The 16,757-nt window shown below is 37.7% G+C and overlaps 1 protein-coding gene across 1 annotated transcript; it reads right to left on the bottom strand.

Moving 5' to 3' along the window:
* Window positions 1-14,475: 14,475 nt before the first annotated feature.
* LOC113702506 (GATA transcription factor 7-like) lies at window positions 14,476-16,342 on the bottom strand. Its single transcript, XM_027223740.2, has 3 exons — window positions 16,097-16,342; window positions 15,621-15,977; window positions 14,476-15,461 (listed from the first exon to the last, which is right to left on the bottom strand). The coding sequence occupies exons 1-3, from the start codon at window positions 16,262-16,264 to the stop codon at window positions 14,748-14,750; spliced, it is 1,239 nt and encodes a 412-aa protein (XP_027079541.1). The 5' UTR covers window positions 16,265-16,342; the 3' UTR covers window positions 14,476-14,747.
* Window positions 16,343-16,757: the final 415 nt, after the last annotated feature.

Below are 16,757 nucleotides of genomic sequence, written 5' to 3'. Positions count from 1 at the left end.
TAGGGGTGGCAATTTTCGACACGACCTGAAAACAAGACACGAACCTAACACGAAATTAATGGGTTTGGGTTGAGGTTTCGGGAATTCGGGTCAGAATCGGGTTGGACCCGATGAACCCGAAAAGAAAACAGGTCGATTTCGGGTCAACCCGTGGTGACCTGATATGACCCGATATGACCCGTTTACGAATTAAAAATAATTTAATAAACATAAAAATAATTTTATCTAACTAAACTAAGTTATTCTTTTTTTCAAAGGCATTAATTACTTAATCCTAAATGAATTTATTTAATTTGTGTGAAGTTGAAATTATTATATTTGGACAAATAATATATTATATTATTTTTTACTTTTATATTGTTTTAATTTATTTTATATTTTGTTTGGGATAAAACACTTTTACGGTGTTTAATTTATTTTAGATTTGGTTTGGAATTATTTATTTAAATTTTTATTACTTGATTATGTAATTAGTTTTGTGAGAAATTGATTTTATTAGAAATTACAGTGATAAATTAATAAATTAAAATTAAGTTTCGGGTCATTTCGGGTCGACCCGCCAACCCGTCAACCTGAAATTTTCGGGTTCGGGTCAGCATACCTGACCCGTCACGGGTTGGCGGGTCGGGTTCGGGTCAACAGATTTTCTGACGGGTTGACCCGAACCCGACCCGCCAACCTGATTTGGACCCGAATTGCCACCCCTACGTTGAAGCATGGGAAATAAACGGAAAGTGTTTCCTCATCCAAAAACGGTATAATAATCCTAGATAGAATTGTCTGTTTTTGGTAAGATTCATGTTGCAGGCTGAAAATCATCTCTCACCAGATGTGGCCAAAATAAATTTAAAAAGTGATCATAATGTCGTCCAACAATACTCCAGTTTTGGCCCTTTTTCTTTTTTGGGTTCAGACAAAAAGAACTGAGTTTTTGCATCTAATACGTTTACATACGTAAAGCTTTGTAAATTGAAGTCTAGATTGTAGACTATGGTATTGAATACCATTGACAGTCTCTAGACTCTAATACACACATATCCCGTGGAGCTTGCATATTTTCCATGCGGATTGTTTTGAAGAATGCAAGAGAAGAAACTAATGCACGAAAGAGTCTTACTAAAACTCTAAGGGATAACTTCAGAAACCTCCCCTCAGGTTTCTGACTATTTCATTGGCCTTCCTTCAAATTTTGTAAATTACACTAACTTTCCTTAAGATTTATTATCTTATAACATTTAGGTCCAACCAACAGTTTAAAAGTGATATTAGGTAAGAGAAGATAATTTGATTCCATCATTGTCTCTTATCTATTAAATTATTTAATTAATTTAGTACCATCCCAAATATTAAAAAAAACACTAGAATTTGCAATTTATCATTAGAAATAAAATCACATATGGTATCAAAAATAGTATATCATTTTATATAAGATCCTAATGGGTGTGTAACTGAAAAGAATAATTTAGATTCTATATGAAGTGAAAAATATAAAATGATATGCTATTTTTTTGATATTATATGTGATTTAATTCCTAATGATAAATAGCAAATTTTAGTGTTTTTCTTTAATATATGGGTTGGTATTAAATTAATTAAATAATATAGTAGGCAAGGGGCAATAATGAAATCATATTATCTTCTCTCTCCAAATATCCCTCTTTAATTATTAATTGGACTTAAATGTTACAAGATAATTAATTTTAGGGGAGGTTAGTATAATTTTAGAAACCCGAAAAGAGGCCAGTGAAATAGTCATAAACGTCACGAGAGGTTTCTCAAATTATCCCAAATTCTAAATCAGCAATCTGTCACGATCAATATCGAATATGCTAGTTTTGAAACCCCCCCCCCCCTCCCTTTTTCTTTTCTCTCTGTCCTTTTAATCTGTCACGATGCTTTTTTCAGATAGTTATATGTGCTGGGTTACGACTCTCGTGGTTCCTGCAACACAAATTCTATATTGGCTACTCACACAATCTACTACACAATAAGATTGACCCACACTTTCATCAATAAAATAGCTGGTAGACGAAATTATGCGGGCGTCCCCAGTAAAACAGTGAATTGAAAATGCTTTTAACAACCTTCAAGTTAATGATAAGTGAAAATTAAAGACTATTTAGTTTAAAAAAATTTACTCTAAATAACTTACAACTTCTACAATAGACACAAATTAAATGATGACGTATTTCATATTCTCATATTTCGATCCATCACTTAGATATTTCATAATTTCTAGTCGATGATTTTTTAAGGTGAACTCTCGGTCAAATACGCAAAAGGGTTGGCCTCTAGATCGATGGTACGTGTGAGTGTTGGCTTTGACTAATTCAGAAGTCATAGGGTTAGGTGGAGTTTTAATACTTTTGAGTCCAAACATTAATTTTTTTCGAGACGGAAACAATCGGGTGACAGAGCAGGATTTCTGTGTACCTTAAACGCAGAGTAAAAGACTTCACGATCTTTCGATCGATGTGGGATAGGATTTGAGTGCAAACATTAAACTCTAGTACTTGTCGTTCTTGATTAACAATAAAAAATCTTGATTAACAATAAAAAAAAAAAAAGAATAGAGACTAGTATGTGTAGAGTGTTTCCTACAACAAGATTTCGTTGACCAACCTTCCATTCTCTATTCTGCGACTTGTTCTGACATAAGAACTTTGAGTTGTTCTTACGTACAATTTCATCCTAGGTGACCTATCTAGTTCATTCCATTCTGTAATCTGCGACTTGTTCTGCTAAATAACTACATAAGCTGTTTGAGCGGTTCTTACGTGTAATTTCATCCTAGGTGACCTAGCAAGTTCAAACTTCAAAGTAATAAGAAGATTGTTATTTTTTTTTTTTAGAGTAGCTCTTAAATCTGTGCATGTACTTACCCGTAATTACTCGACTCAATCCTTCAGTTTTATAAGTCTCAGTCTATATATATATATTCCTGTAAACAACCTCCTCGTACTATATCTGTAAAAGAATATGATAAATGGGTTTGAAAAAAAAAATCATGCAGAGTTATACGGCGTATGAAGTACGAAATTTCAAGACAGAGTTTTCCTTTTTTCTGTGTGTGATGATCTTCACGAATTTCAAACCCAAGAAAAGAGAAAAGGATGCCGCCCTCTCTTTCTAGGCAGTTTAAAAATAGAGTTTCAAAGGGGTAGAAGGTGAAACATTAACTTCAATGTTGGAGCATCCAGCTTGATCTTTATCAGTATCTGATGATATTGATATTTCCTTAGAACGAACTCAGCCGACAATAAACTGTATCAAGTCTACAAGTAAACTCAAGAAAGGATAAAATAAAACTGGCCTTGAATTGGTCAAGGATGTAGATATAGTTAAAAAATAATAATAATTGGTAAATCAAGATTTGAGCTATTCAAACCAGGCCAAAATGGCTTCTTACTTCAACGTATGATCACTGTGACCTCACTATCAATCTGTCTCCACTAAAAATATCAAAACAATGCGAAGTGCCCCCTAATAATGTGATTGCTACCCAATGCTATCATCATCATTGCATCCAATGGCAAGAAAGTGAAGTACACCAATACCCATAGGCCATGACAATTGAAGTACCGATGGGCAGGGCATGCATTAACTCAATCTTGAATATGCAAATTCAACTTGGTGGGAGAAATATGTCACCTTTCAGCTAGCTTTGGCTCTGTACCTGGATTTTTCTCTTTGACTTGTATTATTTGTCTTTTGTAACGAGCAATTAATAGTTTTTTTTTTTTTTTTTTTTGCCAATTCCTCATAGAGTACATTTCATCACAGGCATTTATCCACTTGAATCTTAATTTATTGACGGACCACTGTCAATGAAATAGTATACAAATAATGAGTTCATCCCTTTTTACTTAATTAAGTTCATCTCTACCTAACTTTTGTCTTTCATGCAAAATAATATAGATATATTACTACTTTACTACATGATTAATTACAGCATCTGCAACAGCTAATGTTTTTCAAGAAATGAGGTGCGGAACATATTCTTCATCACCATGAGTTGTTTCAATTTACTCGAGTTTGAGTTCATTTACTCTAGTTAATTTGGTGTTGGTGGAGTATATTTTTTTTTTCATTTTAGGAATCATACTAGTAAAGTATAGCAGAGGGAGTCAAATGGGGTTTTCTATACAACCAAGGAGGCATACCATAACATGAAGAAGACACGTTTTCCTGAAAATAGAAAAAGGAAGGGGGAGAAGGTGGCAACACCGTGATTCTCGTTCCAAACGAAGAAATTATTTGGATCTGGACTCAATCCTTATTTGCTGTGGCGGTGTGAAAACATTTGATGCTGAAAATGCTTAAAGAGGTGACTGAGGAGTTTCGCAGATCACCAAAGTTAATTAACAAAGCTCATATGAAGTATTGCTGATTCATTAGTGCCGACCGACCGTGCTATTAATTTTCTTTTCTTTTTTTTTTTAGTTGCCCGCATATTATTATTATTATTTGCTAAACACGACCCACAAATAGTTAAATAATTAAACATGATGCTTTTCTCCAAACCCAAATTTCATTATGTAGCCAATTTCTTGACTTGTGCAGATTCGGACGGTTGACTTCCGAAAAGCCACTTCCACTGCATATTACCATCACGCGAAGCAAAGTGGGAAGAAAATAAACACTCATAAAGAAATTAAGCATCCATCATTCTCAATTTTATATTTCTGGTGGACTGCTCAATACACTATTGAGCCGCCACCGCGTTGTTGGCCGTCCAAGGACAACGGCCAATTTGTTTCCCCATTGAAAATCCATAACATATCAATCAATTAGTTTAACAATTTTAGGTCAGACGCATCGATGTCACATTATTGAGTGATTAAGGGTCTTTGGATAAAAATATGAATTACACCGATCCATTTTCCCTTCCCTTCTTGTCTTCTTCGCTATCCTCCCCTGGCCTTCTAAAAATATTGAAAAAAAAAAAAGCAAAAAGATAACCAAATAAAAAAAAATTTAAAAAGAAAGGAAGAATATGCTAGGCCAGGCCATGAATACACTAGGAATGGTAAGGCATAGTAGTCCATAGGAGGGCTAGGTTAAATAGTAAGGTGTAGGGCTGCAAACGAGTCGAATCGAGTCGATCTTTAGCCTTATCGAGTTAAACCTTAACTTAAGTTTATCGAACTCGAACTCAAGCTCTAATTCGACGAGCTGACAATTTTGAAGTTCAAGCTCAAAAGGAAAAAAATAAAATATTAAGAATATTTATATAATTTTATTATTAAAATAATATATATATATATATATATATATATATATATATATATATATATACACTCGAGCTCGCGAGTCGGCTCGTGAGCTAACGAACTTAATATTTTGAGTTAGAATTCGAGCTCGACTTTGACTCGACCAACTCGAGCTCGAGTCAAGCTTGAATCGAGACGTGCTTGGATCGAGCCGCTCGCGAGTCTCGATTCGTTTACACCCTTAGTAAGGTGGAAGCACTGTAAATAAAAAGTTCTAAATTTTAAACCTCCCATTTAAAATTAAAAAAAAAAAAAGACATAGTAGCTATAGAAGCATCTTTCAAAAAAAAAAAGGCAATAAACCAATTATCTTAAAGAACACTCGGAAGTCGGAACGTACGTTTAATTGGACCGAAGATAAATAGGCCACCACCAGAATCTACAGAATACTGTCTTTGTTTACATTTTAATAAAGCGGAGTGAAAAAGAACCCAAGCGCAGCCTTGAGGCCCTAATCAGACAGCAAATCAGTGCAGAGAAAATGCATGTTCCACTTCTGTTGTAGACTTGGCCCAACGGGGAATCAAATTTATGTTATCACAGCGGGACTCGTGACTAAAAGGCAATTCCGATGGATATCATTCTGGGCAAATACATACAATTAATATTAGCATTATCCTACTATCACTTTGGATTTCTTTTTGCAGCCCAGCGAGGGGGAGATCGTGACTTGCAAATGGCCATGATGTTATTTTGATTTGGTTGGTCCATCAAAAATAAGCTTTTACCTGACTGCACCCGAAAGTTTTCTTTTTTTTTTTTTCAAAAAAGGGGCAGAAAAATATGGATCTAGTTTACGATTGCTTGAAGAAAAGGGCATTGGCTGCCAAATCACATGGGTAGAAATGATAGGAAGAACAAGTCTGCCATAATATCTGGTTATGGAACCTATCTGGAATGCACTGACTAGAGTAACAGGCTACCGATGCTCAACACGAGCACCACTACCAATACAACAACCAACCAGAAATTCTATTGGAATTTTCTTAGAGGGACTCCAGTTGGAGGCCTCATTCACCCCCACTTTCTCTCTTTCCGGTGGCCAACACTAGATTAAAATAGGGGGATAGCATGCAAGCTTTCAACTCTTAAAAAAGGCACATCTTCCGAGCCCTACATCACATGGATTTATGCGATGGCAATATAAATAATAGTTTTCTGTTCCAAGTTAATTTTGCCCGCAAAATTGAAAGTCGTTTCTCTCAATAAAATCGCAAGGATGTGGAGTCACTTAATTTCACTAGTAGATGCCAGCTGTGTCAAGTTTGCGACATTACTAGTCATGATGAAATTCTCAGAGGACATAATGTGATAGATGAGGAGTCCAGAGCAAGAATCCTAATTCCCTATTCCACAACCAAAAAAAGGAACTGAAAGACGACCAAATTGGACGCACGGTATAAAGATTGTCGACAGAAAATATTGCAAACCGCTTTAGTACTAGCAGCAATTGTATCCGACAGTTTTGAACTTAAAATGGGTTTTGTGAAAACCTCCTCCTTAATCTCCTTGTCATATTAGCTTTCGCACGGCAGGACCGAATGAATTTCTACTGAGCTCCGTTTTAAGTGCGGCATTTGGTTTTGATGAAATTGAGCCAAAAAGAAAGTTGAGCCTAATTTATCATGGCTAGACTTGTTACTCGATCTTCTCGCAAATTCAATGTGTAAATGCATCTTAATTCCTCATCATTGTGCTTGTTTTCCCTAAATCTAAGGTTCAAATTCCTCGTTATCTTCATGAATTTTATGTAATCAATTCATTGAACCCAAAACTACGTGGCTTTTGAGAGTTGAACGAAATTAGACTGCTAGAATATCACGGAAAAGCGGTAAATTCTTATCCAGGCTCTTGGTTAAATGAACATTTGACGAGCTCTGGGATATTTTTATGTTAGTAATCCAAAGAATCCACTTCCAAAGTTTGGTAGTAAATCATTCCTCCCATGCCCGAAGGTTAATATACTAATACACGTGTATATGAAAAGTACTATAACATGACTTCAACCCTGGCAATATACTTAGTTAAAGCCCATAAATCATTCAACAAACGAACACTTTAAGAGAATCTGAGGTGTGAAGAGTGAAGATTTCAGCTCGTAGGCATGCGTTAGAAAGGGACAACGTAAGTGGGGACAATTTTGAGCTGCAAGGAAGTAGTACTTGTTTACAATCTTTTCCGGCAGAGCCCTTTGGAAGGATCTTCAGTAGCTTAATAGTATACTCTAATTGGTTATAGTGGGGACGCTGTGTACCTAGCTGTAAGTGGCTACGCAAGCCATATGCTTGGCTTAGTATATAATGGACGACGAAATGGATATCTCTATCGTGCTGTTTTGGGTCGTGAGTCGTCACAAGAGATGGGGTTTGGGCCATTGCTGTTTGTTGTATTGCTGATTAGCCCGTACGTTGTTTGTGGTTTGCATGGTCAACATGCAAAAGATGGGAATGTGATTGATCACGACAACGGTACGAGTTCTGAAAAGAAGCTGCCACATGGCTTGCATGTCGATACAGGACGCGAGCAAGAAAAAAATGCAACTTCAGGTAATCAAGTTGTGGAAGTAAATGGCAATCAGGTTGCGCACTATGGAGGTAGTGGAGGAGAAGGAGGGGGTGGCGGCGGTGGCGGTGGCAGTGGAGGCGGAGGCGGTGGAAGTGGTAGTGGTGGAGGGAGAGGTGGTGGAAGGAGGAAAAGGAGAGGAAAACATACATGCGGTAGAAGGGGAGGAAGTGGCGGCGGAGGTGCTGGCAGCGGTGGTGGTGGAGGTGGGGGTGGGGGTGGGGGTGGAGGTGGAGGCCATGGTTGGGGAAGTGGGAGTGGTGGCGGTGGCGGTGGTGGCGGTGGCGGTGGTGGAGGAGGAGGAGGTGGTGGTGGTGGTGGTGGTGGTGGAGGAGCGGGTGGAGGAGAAGGTTGGGGATGGGGAGGTGGAGGAGGAGGAAACCAAGGTGGGTGTTGGGGCTGGGGATGTGGTGGAAATCATCCTCCTCCAAGTAAATGAGCCCTAAAACTGGATTTGGCATTTGCAAGCGCCTAAGCAATGTGTGCCATGTTGTTTGATCCGGTGACACGTACTACTATTTCTTTTCTTTTACTACAAATAAGTGTTTTTAACTAATTCGGTGCGTTTGATTTCTTGTTAGTGAAACAATCCATTTTGGCATTGTTGAAAAAAACAAAAAAAAAAGGAAGATCCCTTTTTGGTGATTCCCTTCTAGAATGAGAATAAAATGTATTCGAGTCTTGTAACAGTGAATTGGTGGTCAAATACTAGGTTATGGTTACATCTGTGATCTACGTTTTTCGTGGCAAGGAAAATGGTAAATTGCAGTTGTTAGCCTGCCTTCAGCTTGTGAATTTCCCCACTTTATATTGAACATCAGTAGCACTATTCTGTAAATAGAAATCCTATGTCTTGCAGTTTGACATTTTCCGTTTGTTTATTTATTACCAGTGCAACCAATAAGGAAAAGCCAGCACTTTGATAAATAATATTATTTTTTTTGTTTTTTGGTCAAAGCAAGCGAATGGATCACAACAAATGTAGGCATATACATATGTAGCAACCACTGAAGTTGGTCCGCAATACAATGAAGTTCAAAGATTCATAATTTGGGGAGGGGAAAAGATGTGGTGCAACAAAAAAAAGAAGAAAAGGTGCATATTGCATATGCATACGTAGGCATAAATAATTATGTTGGGCCATGTGTAGCTCAAAGCCCGGTAAACAGTTGCAAATTTTTGTAGATTGAAGCTCACCTGAGGATCCAGAAGCACCATAACTCCTGATGCCTTCAGACTCAAGCGCCACTTGGTAAATTAATCCATTTAATCATATTTTCTGGTGCCAAAAAATGATTGTTTTTTGATTCTCTTTCTTGGATTAGAAAGGAAAAAGAAGGGCTCCAGCCCAAATTCTCAAATCTATACGATTCATTTATCTCTACGTTACGTACATGGGCCTTTAGAATCCATAAACTGGAACTACTTTTCAACTAGTAAGTATATAGCAATAATTTTCGATAAAAGATCAAAGATTACCAAAAACAAAAATTAAGTAAGAAATGGTGGAAATAAATAAAGGTGGACTAGTGCTAGACAACCACAGAAACATATTCCAGTCAAAACTTTCGAAATTTCCATTTGAAGCGTGGTGCACCCGCAACAAAATAGAGCAGCAGCAGCAGCATGCATGATTGTTTATGACCATAAAAAATATATATTTTTTTTGTTTTTACCATAAAATAGCAAAAATTTTTGAGCATGGACAGGGGACTTTGCTGTCCGTGTTTCGGTTTTGCCAAGTGGAATAATGGCGAAACGCCGCAGATACTAAAAAGGAACCGCCGGCCGGCCTAAGCTTTGACCTTCGCTCAATTACCCTACTTAGAGTTAGAGGCGCGCGCAAAATTATGCGTCGGCGACAACGTGTATAGCTTCACACGATGCACTTCAACCTTTTCTATAATGGGTTTTTTCCCAGGACGCAGAATGATGATGGAGTATTTGGTCTTATTGATGCGAGCCGCGAGCGTGCTTACGGCTTACCCTTAATAAAATCTCTATTGTTTTGCAAGTAATGTGCTAGTTAGTTAAATTAATTACTAGTTGCTTATACACGATTTCACATATTCCGTTTTACAGACTCTTTGGTTGGTTTAATAGCCAAGATCGAGACCCCAAGATTTAAAAGTATTACGTTCAAATCTTTCCTCTCCATCCCCCTCACTTCTTAAATTCTATTCCTTCTCGAATATCAGGTAACCCTAATTGATGTACTTGAAATATGTTTAGATGAATGAATAAATAAAGTATATTTATGTAAGCCCTTTTCAACTTTTGGGTACACAAGTTTTTGTGAAAATCCTCATATGGTAAAGTTTGTTGTTCAGAACCATCACATCAGTGCCACGGTCCAGGTCTCTCGAGGATTAACTGATTTGATTAGCGGAAATGGTGATCAGTAAACTCATGGTATAGGCAGCAACCATACGTTAAAGAAGAAAATAGAAATAAAATATGATCTTGGCGATAAAAGCAGTCAAAATCATCTGCATTTTCCCCTACTCGGTTCTGGTTCTGGGGAAGAAACAACGACTTGCTTCTCTTTTTTTTCTCTTATCAATTTTGCCAAACATGTACACGAAGACAAACAAAGCTAACGAACTTGAATCGTACGAGTTGGCAAAACATAATTCACAACTCAAAAAAGGGGACAACTTATAGATTTCAATCAAATTACCAAAATTCTGGCGTAAAAGTGAAAGAGGAAAAGAAACAGTACAGTATAGTGCAAATGGCAACTGGCACCTAACTTTCGTTATGCGTTAGACAATACGTTCCAGGCACAAGAATATAATCCGGTCCACCCTTCGTAGACAAATATATACTGTACACTAACTTAACATCAATGCAACTTTCACTGCTGAAGATCCTTTAATCTTTCTGTTCACGATTCTCAATTTCCGATCTTTGTTTTAGTGTTAGAGTGAATTTCGCAGACGACTCTTTCAAGTTAGACTGACATTTTAAGCCTCGTTTAAATTGAGAGATTTGATGAAAAATTTCAAATTCATCCAAAATGCTTCGGTGTATATAAATTACTTAACAAGTATTTGAGTTTGTAATTTAACAATTATTTTTTTTCTTAGTACATTTTAAACCCTAGAATAATTAATAATTTACAAATTCAAATTCTTTCCAAATTTTCTAAACAATCAGAGGGATTTGAGAAGATCTCAAGTTCGTCGTCAAGACCCTTAATCCAAATGGATATGAACACTTACTGCTCAGTAAATTCAAAAGCTTCTTCTCTGAAAAATATAGCTCTTGCACGCTTCCAAATTTCCTTTTAAGAAATGATTTTCACATACCTGAATTGTACATGAGAATAAAAAGAAGAGGAAGTGAAAAAATATATATTCTCCCAAGATGCTGACGGTTGGACCAAAAAAAAAATCAAATGCCGACAAAAAAAATTTTCTTTCCTTTTACTTTATTACCTATTTTTGTTGGTGAGCGAAGATTTAAACATAAGTTTTCATTCACTTGAAACATAACTTAGCACGGAAAGTTAATTTTTGGCTTGCTTTTTTCGTTCAGGCTATATATTGTCCACATTTATCATTGCCTCGAGGTAGAAAAAGTTTAATTATGCCACGAGTGGCGTCAGATGCTACTTGCTAGTAATAAAGGGCAAATGTAAGCAGTTTATGATATAACCATCTGAGGATAACGTATAGAATCAAGGTCTTCTGCAAAATGGGCAACAAAAATGTTGAGAGTTGAGAGGAAATTGCCCTTAGTCTATCAATGGGCAACAAAAAACCACTGACGAAAAAGCTCATTAACAATTGCCAAAGGTTTTGTGCGATAAAAACAATGTTGAGAGTTGAGAGGAAATTGAAAAGAATTAGGAAAAAAAAAAAAAACATTTCGTAAAACAACCATCGAGAAGTGCACATGTAGAGTCAATTGTGGTCAGAAGATGAGTCTTTTAATACATGAAAGAAATAATCAATCAAACAAAATTCAGCCTCTCATCTGAGGTTTTGGTTTTTTCTTTTCGTCCGGTCCATACCATAGCAACTGCTACTCGACAAACCCATTATCTCCATGTTAGTATGTTGCTTAGGGAAGCAAACATTATAGAGATGGACAAACGCTTGAAAGTAGTTGGGATGGTTGAGAGAGCTCCATCACGACATTTCCACCAAAAAAAAAACGACATTTCCACGTAACCTCCACCATGATTTTCTGCTCGGATTTAGTTCTATTCCATGTCCTATATATATATTTGTTATTAATAGCCATGCACTGCTCTTCTCAAGAACACTAATTGACTTTGTACGTTACGATTTTTTTTTAATTTTTTTGCGAGTTAATTCCTTTTTTTTTCCTTCCTTTATTACGCACTTGGAATTGGCCAAATGATCATTGTTTAGGTTTTAATGATTCAGGTCATGGACTTGAGTCATTTGTTCAATTTCTAGCTGGAGAAGTTTGTTTGAGTCAGAGAATTGCAAAGTCAGAACTACGACATATATGTTTGGTGATTCTTGATGTTACGTGTTAGCATTCATGTATTTTAATTTCCAATTAAATGTGGCAAACCCCACAATCAATATATTGTTTTTCTTAAATGAAGAACGTTCATTGTAAAACAGTCTTTCTTTCTATAAGGAAATCTGTGCAAATTTTGAGAAATCAAATTCGGATTATCTGTTCTTCACATTTGGATATTAAAGAGCAATGCAACAAAAAAAAAAAAGAAAAAAAGAAGGAAGAAGAAAAGGGAATCTCACATGGCACGATTAAGTGAAATGCAATCCAAATATATTGCTAACATTGTAGTAATTGTAGCTTGTAAGACACCCCATCATGTATCATCAACCTTACGGTAATTGGTTCCTTTCTTGCCCAGACATGCCCTACTACCCCTCCCAATGGTTCCTAATTACGAAACGAATTACTGCATCGAGGTCAATGTTTCAAACCTTACCTCCTATTAATTGTCACTATATGTGGCTTACCACTCAAGTAGCTTAATCTATATGGGTGCATAATATACCCGTCTAGTTCGATAGTTGTTCAGTTCCCGTCGTTTTCTCCATTAACCCAACTGGACTCTCCCTTAGAATAGGTTAGAGTAGAAGTAAGTATAGAATAGACTAACACCCGATTGTCAAAAAAAAAAGTTTACTGCATCTGCTTCAAGCTGTGCTTATCAAAATCTTGGGCCATATTTGTTTAGCTTTTAATTATAAAATTTGTAACTGCAACCTATGGTATTTCTAACATACTCACTAGTTTCTTGATAAAATCTTTTCATTTTTTGATGCCAACTATTTGGGAAGACTTCCCCTGTCTAAAAAGGAGGTCTTTTTTCCCCCTACATGATATTAACGTAACTTCAAATTATATATATATATATATATATCCTCTGCAACTTGTCAATTACATCTAGGACTTTTCCAAGTCCTCTCACAAATACAACCACCAAAGGTAACAACAACACATTGCTTCAAAGGCATGGGAAGATAGGATATTAAAACATTGTTGGTGCATATGTAAATATCAATATAGCTATGAATCGTGAACAAGAAATTTATATAATTGAAACCGAAATTCTTCCATTCTCTCCACCCAAATGAGCATAAGAAGAATTGAATTCACTTTAACGCAGCACACCTAAGGAGGTGGAGGTGGTTGCTCGTCAGTCACCCACTCTTTCGGCCTTACTGAAGACAGCCGTAAGCATATCACTTTTCCTCCTTGAACAAAGGCATGCAAGCAAAAGAGAGAGAATTCAATTCACTCACTTTATTGAGCTGGGGTAGTAATACTACTTACTACCATATCAAAGTTGGGAAAAAAAAAACAGACAAAAGAAAAAGAAAAAGAAAAAGAAAGGAAATGGTATATTGGAAACATCGAAAATTTAGATGCTTGCAGAAAGTGAACATCATCCTATTGTCCAACAAGGGTGGTCCACGTCAACATCCCACAATTTCTTCTCTCTGTACCCGAAGATCACAACCCAAAGATACTCCTTACCTCACATATTCCAAGACCTCACCTGTCAGTAGTCAGTCACTAACTCGCCCAAACTCGGGTGAGTGAGTGAGTGAGTGAACTCGGTTTCTTTCATTCGGGTTTGAAATTGAAATTGAAATTGAAATGCTCCCCCAATAAAACCTACCCACCTCTTCAGCATGTAGGTAGGTAGGTAGGTAGTACTCAAAAAGAAAGGAGAAACCCCAAATTTTAAAGGTTCTGTTTGGAGGGATTCTTTTCATTCCCTCTTGAGGTGTGAAGATTTAATTTAATTATATTATAGATTCGTTAATCAACTGCAAAATTTGCCAGAAAAAGTGACCACCATCCATCAGTCATCGCTCACAGGACATCGACCAATGCTGCTTAGACATCACGCCATCAACATTTCGCCACCGCTCCTCTCTTGTGACTGAACTCTGCTAAAAAGGCTCACAACACAAAGTCATATCCCCCTTGCTTTTCAACGCCCTCCCTCACGATACAAAACAAACAACCGTTTCACACCCCAAAAAAAAAAAAAAAAAGCTCTCAATCACTCGGTCAAATAGCATCAATTATCAAAAGTACTAGTAAAAGCTACGAGTACTATAACACATAGTCCAAATTTTCCCCAGAAAAAAAAAATCGAAAAGAAAAGGTGAAATTTTCAAAGGAAAGGTACATTAAAGTCTCCTCTAGTCTGTTACACCCCGCCTAGTAACCTACCGCACCAAAGCCATAATGGTTCATCATGAAAAATAATGTACACTAATAAGCCCGGTTCAATCTTCCTCTCTCTGTCTCCCTAATTTTTTTTTTTAAATTTTCTTTTCTGCTACCACTACTACTCTTCCCCTAACTGCTTCCTGCTATTCTGATTTTTTTTTAGCAGATTCAGAATTCTACTTGTAAATCGTTCTTTTTTTAACTAATTCTTCAAAAACTCTGCACCGGGGGAGGGGTCAAGCCGGTTTCCACCTCTTTCTTCCTCCTCATTTCCAAAACTTTCCGATGATTATTGGAGTGCAGCTCGCTTGAGAAAGTGGGGCTACAGGCGGGCCGGTATTCGGGTAACAGCCGCCCCGACTTATAACGGACCCCGCATGCGTTACAAAGCGTTTTTGCCCCCAGCGGTCCGGCTCTCCACTGTGGAGTCTTCTGAACACCGCAATGGCTGCACCTCCGCGGCTGCTGACCACCACCGCTATATCCTCCCCCTCCGCCGGCGGAGTCCAGCCCCATGGGCTTTTTCTTCTGCTTCTTCACCGGAAGTTTCCCAACCAAGGACTCGGCCGTCTGCTGAGTTTGGCACTGACTCGGGCTCGAGTAAGCGAGCCAAGGATTACACGGCTGGGGCGACGAAGACGACGTCGTTGTGGAGGACGAAGACGTCGAAGACGAGGATGACTCGGTGAGCGAAGGCGAGCCAACGAGTGACCAAACTCTCCCGCCAGTCCTGGCGCGCTTGGTTCTGGCCTTTGTTTGAACCGGAGTGGTGAAAGAACGCTGGGTCTCAACCGGTGCTTCCGGTTCAGACCGGGCTTTGGCTGGCGCCGGTGGGAATTTTGAGACAGGGCATGTGAGGGAGTATTCGGAAAATGAGTCTTCGACGAAATGAGATAGCCATTCAAGGCTTTCCAAATCATCCGCCTGTAAAAACGCGAGAAAAACCTCTCCCCTTCTTAGTTTTTTTTCTTTTTGGCTCCCGCAAAAAACGGTTTTCTTCTTTTTCCCTCACCCAAAATTGAAAAGCTAAACTCTTTTTTTTTTTTTTTTGGAAATGAAAAGGAGGAAAAATCAAAACTTTACCGGAACATCGAGTGCGCTGTCAGGGAGAGACCCAAATTCCTCTTTTGGAGACAAAGTAACATTAGACTTGGTGGTTATGGAGGTGGTGGCGCTTTCATTTTCGTCTAACTTTTCATGGGGTTTATGTTCTTCAGGGTCCTCGGCGGGAGCATTAGAAAAATCAAGAAGGTCGTCAACGAAGAAGTCGTTTTCCATATTTTGACCGTTATTATTAACAGCCAACATGTCATCCGAGAACGCCGGCTGCTGGTGCTGGTGCAGGTGGTGGGAGTGCGGGTTAGTTTTTAACGGTGCCACGTCCGGCCTAAAACTGCTCTTCAACGCTCCTTCCATTCCCTCTTCCCGAGCAACGACAACCTACCCAAACCAAACCGAGCACAAAAGAAAATAATCAAAACTAAAGAAAACAGAAACAAAATTTAAAAACAAAAAAATGGGGTGGGAAAAATGAAACAGAATACATAAAAGGGACGTACCTGAGGAGAAGAAGTGGGAGAAAAGGAATGAGGAGGAGCAGTAGGAGGGAGAGGGAGAGGGAGAGGGAAAGGATGAGGGGAAGAAGAAGCAGAAGAAGATAGGGAAGACGAGGTAAAAGAAGGGTTAAGAGGGAACAGAAAAGGGTGGTGGTGAGTTCGGTAAAGCATTGATGAATCAGTGCGTGAGATTGAATGAAATGGCTAAAGAGTAGGCTTAAAAGCCTTGCCCCCAAAATTATACCGTATTCCTTTGCAGTACCCTTCCCTTTTGTTTTTTTTTTTTTTTTTTTTTTGGAAAGACCCTTCCCTTTCATTTCTTTACTTTAAATTAAAACTTTTTTTTTCTTTCCCAATATTGTATTTCTTTTTCGCTCCTCTGTTTTGGTCTACTTTTATATTATCTATACTTTCTTAGAATGGTCCTCTAGATTATGCAGTTGAGTAGGATTAGGATGTCGATTTTTTTTTTTTTTTTATCTCTTGTATTGGTTTTGTTTCCAGGCAGTGTAGGCGTTAGTTGTATTTACTAGGATGCAATGCAATATTAGAATCCAAGATTTGTACAAGTACAACATACCTTCGGTTTCTATGGATTCTCCTAATGGCAAATTTAAGTCTATTAAGAGTCTTCTTTTCATTTTGTCATTATTCGCAAGAATGT

This window comes from Coffea arabica, chromosome 7e (assembly GCF_036785885.1).
Source record: "Coffea arabica cultivar ET-39 chromosome 7e, Coffea Arabica ET-39 HiFi, whole genome shotgun sequence".
NCBI lineage: Eukaryota > Viridiplantae > Streptophyta > Magnoliopsida > Gentianales > Rubiaceae > Coffea > Coffea arabica.
The sequence above is the reverse complement of the archived record's forward strand: the minus strand, read 5'-3'. Positions and strand labels throughout refer to the sequence as shown.

Excerpts from the sequence above, each read along its gene's own strand:
- LOC113702506 (XM_027223740.2), bottom strand. The coding sequence starts at position 16,264 with ATGCTTTACCGAACTCACCACCACCCTTTTCTGTTCCCTCTTAACCCT. Across the intron at positions 15,978-16,096 it reads CTCCCACTTCTTCTCCTCAG|GTTGTCGTTGCTCGGGAAGA; the intron begins GTACGTCCCTTT and ends TGGTTTGGGTAG. Across the intron at positions 15,462-15,620 it reads ACAGCGCACTCGATGTTCCG|GCGGATGATTTGGAAAGCCT; the intron begins GTAAAGTTTTGA and ends GCGTTTTTACAG.